A 6,585-nucleotide genomic window follows, 5' to 3' on the forward strand; every position below is an offset into this window, starting at 1 on the left:
TGCACGCCCATGCAAAAACATGATAAACAAAATAAAACGGGGCCACTAGTAAAACAAAATAAAACGGGGCCACTAGTACTCGAACCGGCGAGCCCGCACCTCGGGACCACCTTCCATGACCAATCGAGCAGCGTGTGTTTTATGCTCAGGGTGCACCCAACACCATATTTAATAAGGGCAAACATGGAAAAATTACCTCTAATTAATCACTCCTTGGTATGCTAACTCATGTCCTAAACGTCATCTAATTAGGATACGGAGGGAGTAAGTCCTCTCGGGGCTGTATGCATGCATGGTTAGTGCACGCGGAACAAACTTGTTTTAAAGCATATCTTGTCCAAATCATGTTACTAGTAATTCAGCGGCGTGCTAGCCCCAGGGCCAGCGTGAACGTCCACCAAGAACTTGCCAAACGCCGCGCGAGACGATCCACCATCCTTCCACGCCATGTCTGCAGCCTCTTTGTGTGCCATCACCTGTGCCCTGAGCTGCTCCCCTTTCTCGGACTCCATCACAAGCCTTACCTTGGCCTCTACCTCCTCCACCGTGACCAGGCCCTGCTGCCACCCCACCATCTCCACGCCAACCCCGTACTCCTCCACCATGAACACCTTGTTCATCTTCTGCTCCGCATACAGAGGCCAGCAGAGCATCGGCACGCCCGCAGTTATCCCCTCCAGCACCGAGTTCCACCCGCAGTGCGTCACGAACGCCCCCGTCGCCCGGTGGTGGAGCACCTCCACCTGCGGTGCCCATAGCTTGACTACGCGACCACGGCTATTGGCTCTCCCCAAGAAGCCCTCGGGCAGAAGGGCATCAAGGTCTGGGTCAGCGCAGGGGTCTGATGGTTTCTCTAGGTCATCGTGGGAAGGGGCTCTCACCACCCATAGGAACCGGTGGCCGGACCTCTCGAGGCCAGCGGCGATCTCCTTGAGCTGCGCCTCGGAGTGGTTGCCTGTCCCTACGCTCCCAAAGCAGAGGAACACAACACTGTGATCTGGTTGCTCGTCGAGCCATTTCATGCACTCGTGCCTTTCTGTGGCCTCGCTGTACCCGGCGACCAATGGCCCGACGCAGTACAGCGGAGGCATCGTGGGGAACCACCGTGGATCCCCAAGAGCTTTCACCGCACGAGCCTCGAGCGACACGAACGTGTTCGCTAGAATTCCTTTGGTTTCTTGGATTCTGCGCATCATGTTCAGTCGTACCTTTTTTGCCTCGCTCCCTGGATTCCCAAGCAACTTATCAGAGAGGTGAGAGGGCGGCAGGGGTGGGACGCCATAGAAAATTTGGGGCGTGTCTCCTTCCTCTTCGAAACCAGCTGGCTGGCCTTCAGCACGGGTCGATGAAACCAGCTGAACGGACACGGCGAGGACAGAGGCATTCATGGGGAAGAAGGCAAATACTGGGATCCCGAGCTTGTCGGTGACATCAAGTACCTCTATGGACATCATGTCCACGATCAAGCAGTGAATGCTGCCAGGAGCCATGGAGACGAGGAGGTCGTGCAGGTGACCGTGGTGGCGCGCCACGAGCTCGGAGTACCTGACGATGAAATTTTCGTCGTGGACAATGGTGGGAGGGTCCTGGATCCGTGGCAGCTTGTGGAAGACGACGGACGGCTTGGAGCAGGACACGCGGTCGATGACCGCGGCCAAGGCGATGTCTCCTTTCAGGCTGGGGTCGATGAGGGCCACGGTGACGGCATAGCCCGCCTCCAGGAGGGCGTCGGCGAGCTGCAGCATGGGGACGAAGTGGCTGACGGAGAGGCCCGGGTACAGCACGACGGTCTTCTTCATGGTTTTCGTGGCTCGCTCAGTCGTAGCAGTATGTATGCCCCTGCAGCTGCAGGCCCTGCTGCGCAGTTGCCCAAGACCCCAAGTTCTTGCGTTGCGGTGGGGGAGAATAATGTTATGGACGCGATGATCTGAAGAAATACAGGATGCCCCTAATGTAGTGGAGGCAAACACACAGTGGCAATGCCTAACAGATGCAGAAGTGTTCGCATTATTGCATCTCGAATTAGCTAGCACCACCGCTTGTGTATTAAGCTATTCGTATAGTAATAATGCTATCTAGACACCGTCTTCAAAATGAAGTAGCAAGTGGCGCGGCTAGATCGCCATAATATATTTTTGTATTGAATTCTATTTCATTGCCCGGCTAGATCGCGTAACAAGCCTTTTATATTTTAATTTAAGAATTAGGTCTATTTATTAATGATTTTTTTCATTTAGTCAGGTGCATGTATAGTTGGGAAATAGTTATAGCCAAAGTGCTCAAATTTGAACAAAAATGATAGCTTGCTCTATAAAATTATTTAACTAATTTTGTTTGCTGTAAATAATTGAGCAATACTTCATAACCTTTATCTGTAATGTTTTGACTTATTAATATTTTTCTTTCATTTATATGTCTTAACAATTATTTTTCATGTTACATATATTTTCTTTCACGATATAAATACGGATATAGTTACAACAAGTTGGTAATTTACCCCAAAATGCTATTTTCACAAGGAAAGCTAAAATTAGAAATTTATATATGCTTTGTAGCTTGTATTACCATATTGTTTTTATAACTTATTGTTGTTCTTAAGGGGAAAAAAGAGGTCATTTTCATCTTAGATGGATGCAATTGGGGTTGTGGCCCTGTCATTAGTGCCGGTTTTCATTTATCCTCTCCACTTCATGCTCATATGTGATGAAAAGTATCATATGTTTCGTAGACGTGAATGCTGCAATTGTGGACCAGACCACTTGCCGGGCTGGCCCTGCTCTACCTGTCTCCTATTCTTCTTCCTGATTTTCATAAACCTCCATGTACTAGTACTATCCAAAGGCTGAGTCCAGATGCCGTGCATAACGTTGTTTGAACACTTTGGATACACCGTACGTAGGGTGGAATTTAAATATAAACGGTGAGATAGACGATCTGCTAAAGTCGGCAGAAATGGATACATTTTCTTAATAATCCCACAGTCTCCCAATAAGCTTTTTTTTTTTGCCAAAAAATCCTCACTGTATCCCCCAAGTAAAAGGAGGGTCAGGCCTTTCTCAGCTACGTGTCTGTTTGGTTTGAGGTCAAACATTAGCCGGTCATATTTAGACTAATTTTGACCATATTTAAATTTAAATTTAGCTAACTATTTTTTTCTCATTCACATGACTTATTGGGGCCCTAAACAAACCATGTGATTGAGAAAAAAATGTTGTTTGGCTGAAAAAACTTTTAGACTCAATTGTGGTTAAAATTAGTATAAATTTGGCCAGCCAAAGTTAGGCCTCAAACCAAACAGCCTCTGTCAAGCCCGTGCAGTATTGGCGGAGCCAAGGCCTGGTCGGGCCCATTAAACATGTAGTAGATATGTTAGTAACAGTGCAATTCTAAACATTCGTTTGAGCTAATTACACTTTTGAGTTTCTAGAAAAATAAACTCATGATTAAAGTATATTATATGATAAAAATCATCTCATGATTAAAGTATATTATATGATAAACTAAATCGTAATAAAAAAATAATGATTTGTTTAAATAAGATAACTGGGTCAAATTTGGTGTAAAAAAGTCACACTCCTTACAATTAGAAGCAGATGGAGTATTTATCAGTTACCGGTTTGAGTTGAACTTTTTTTTATATGGTATTAATGGCGGAATTGGGTGGTTTATTGAAATATATATATGTAATTTTATTTATAATGTTTTGTAATAATATATGTCGATGATGTGGATGCAGATTTGAGCGACAGTTTTTATTTGAACAATTATAAAGGTGGGTAATTTACATCAAACTTACATAACTGGCCTTAATAGAAACCATATAGATATTTGAATCACATTTTAGATGAAGGATGTGTATGCATCATAGACCATACCAATGGCGTCTTCGCAAAATCCTCTGTGCCACGGCCCCCACAATCCAGTGCATCAGCCAAGTGTCAAGCCCGATCTAACATTGCGCACATCTGACAAGAATTGGCCAAATGCGCTATTCTGGACGAACCACCATCCTTCCACGCCATGGCCGCGACCTCTTTGTACGTTGTCACCCTCTCTCTAAGGCGCTCCCCTGCCTTGCACTGCATCACTAGTCTCACCTTGACCTCCACCTCTTCAGCCCGAACAAACCCATGTCGCCACCCATCCAGCTCCATGCCGAATTGCCGATATCGGCTTCCTCCACCATAAACGTCTTATTCATCTTTTGATCCGCATATAGAGGCCAACACAACATTGCGAAGTCCGTTAGTTTGTGATCTACTCCAGCACCGAGTTCCACCCGCAGCGTGTCAAGAACGCGCCTGTCGTCTTGTGATGATAGAGCACGTCCACCTGCGGCGCCAGCTTGACAATAATGCCACGGGCCACGGCCACTGGTCCTCTCCAAGAAGCCATCAGGCAGGAGATGAATTGAAGATTAAAGGCGAGGGGTAGCGTTTCTGTGACGATACACCAGAGTGCATGGATTGCATTACATGCTGCTACCACATCCAAGCCTTTGTCAAACTACCGATCAACAAACGATGGGTGAGGCACCGATGCCATGCATTGCTGTTGTGGACCAGACCACTTGCCCTGCTGGCCCTGGTGTCGCTACTTTGTTGTGCTTGCTTGTCGAGCATCTGTAGCTGTCTCCTATTCTCCTTCCTAATTTTCGTAGACCTCTATGTATCTTATTATTATGAGAGTACCTTTTCTTAATCCTGCGGTCTCCCGATAAGCTTTTTTTTTTTGGGCCAAAAAAACTCACCATATGCCCCAAATAAAAGGAAGGTTGGGCCTTTCCCACTTATGTGGCTGTTTGGTTTGAGGTCTAAATTTGGCCAATCAAATCTTACTATTACTAATTAGAGATTCCAACCAGACGCGCTAGAAAAAATATATTAAAAAATTCTCACAAAAATAGTAAGGTTCATAACATGCGTAGCTTTCTCGCCCTGTGATGCGTTTTGCGCTCCTGTACGTCCATCGCAGCATCATACTCCTCCGCTCCTCTGACCGTAGCGTCGGTTCCACGCGAAACCGTGTTGCACTGTTCATCATGGGCTTTTACGTTTTATGACCCGCCGTCAGCTCGGTCGCGGGGCTCGTGGACTCCTCTCCTGCTGCGGGGGTCTGGACACCCGTCGTCGCCGCCACCAGCCGCCGCCGACATCTGCCTCTCCGGCTCCATTCTACACCATAGCTCTACCGGCTCCTCCGAACTCATGCGGCCCTGTAAGCGTCTTCATCTTCCCTGCCGAAAGGACGCTGTCCTGTTGCTTGGGAAGGCGTCGGTGCCGCCCCCCGGCGTCGCTCTGGGGCCGCTACCGTTTCCCCTGCTCTAGGGCCTTGCCGACAGGATACGCTGTCGATCGCCTTCTTCTCCTGTTGTGCCCATAGCGGCACCGGCCTGGCTGCCCCCCTCCTCCATTCTTCCACTGGACACTATGTCTCTGCCAACTGCACTGCACCGCGTGCCGCTGCGTAGGCCTCACGCGCTCAACCAACCGAAGCGCATGTGGGGGGGATAAAATCGGTGTGCGATCCCCTTGCCGCCTCCACTGTCTCTATCGCCACGTCTTCCCCCGTCTCCCAGATCTGACCATGGGCACAGTAGGTCAGCAACAACAACCACCGGAGCTTGGGAGGGCAAGGTTGATCGAGTCCCCATGAGTTGACCATAGCACATAGCGCCCCTGCCTTCTCCCTCGCTAGCTCAAGCCCCTGGCCTACATGCTCAGCCGGCGGCATAACGTCAAATTCTCTCATGACCCGTTCATCCGCTCCCTCTTTCCAGTTGATCCTAACCCCATTCTATTCTGTGGTAGGAGACGCGGCACCGGCACCGTGCGAGGACGACTGTGAGATACGGCATACGCCGGTGGTATGCAGGTTGGGAAGTCCAAGGTAAGAAGGATCTCACGGACGAGACCATCCTCACCCAGCACCAGAGCACTGTAGCTGATGCTAATATGACACGGCATGTGTTCATCCTGGCAAGACCAATTCGTCTTCAATTTATGCCATGACATCGTGTTGCAAATCATATCCCTGCTCCTTGATAAGCGAACAAGAACCTCTGTTTCTCTTGCCACACTAGCAAGATCCATCATGGTCGTCATCCACCACATCTGACATGTTCAAGTGTTCAACCTTTTACTCGCCCCTTGGTTTGTCTTCAGCATTAGCTCCTGCTGTGAAACATGTGACGGCACACTAAAGAGCCACAAGCATATATGGCTTCAGAGATGTGGATGACGTGTTCGAGGTAATGCTCAACAGGTTGTAGTAAAGATAGGCATGATGTAGTAAAGCTGCTTCCCTGCTCTGACTTCATGCTCTTTTGCTCCAACCATTAATTTAAGACGTTAATTCAGCAGTGTCACATAACAAGTCGATGAATTCTCTTCATCGCGTTTACAGTAGTGGTGGGTGCCTGCCCCCACTATCTTGGAGTAGACCAATCCTAGCACAGGCTGCACACAAGACAAGTCCACACCAATCACTTTGTGAGAGGTGGCCAAATCTAACTACCCCTGTTTCTCATGTAAGTCATATATCCATGGTTGTTGTCTTAAAACTCTCCTTCATTTCAGGCCGATT

General features: G+C 48.2%; 1 protein-coding gene across 1 annotated transcript; it reads right to left on the minus strand.

Moving 5' to 3' along the window:
* Window positions 1–346: 346 nt before the first annotated feature.
* On the minus strand, window positions 347–1,966 carry LOC120644556 (anthocyanidin 5,3-O-glucosyltransferase-like). The gene has a single exon (XM_039921198.1). It carries the CDS (start codon window positions 1,797–1,799, stop codon window positions 351–353), a length of 1,449 nt encoding a protein of 482 aa, XP_039777132.1. The 5' UTR covers window positions 1,800–1,966; the 3' UTR covers window positions 347–350.
* Between the last annotated feature and the right edge of the window lie 4,619 nt (window positions 1,967–6,585).

Source organism: Panicum virgatum, chromosome 8K (assembly GCF_016808335.1).
Source record: "Panicum virgatum strain AP13 chromosome 8K, P.virgatum_v5, whole genome shotgun sequence".
Classification (NCBI taxonomy): Eukaryota; Viridiplantae; Streptophyta; class Magnoliopsida; order Poales; family Poaceae; genus Panicum; species Panicum virgatum.

Coding starts and splice junctions, on each gene's coding strand:
- LOC120644556 (XM_039921198.1), bottom strand. CDS start 1,799: ATGAAGAAGACCGTCGTGCTGTACCCGGGCCTCTCCGTCAGCCACTTC.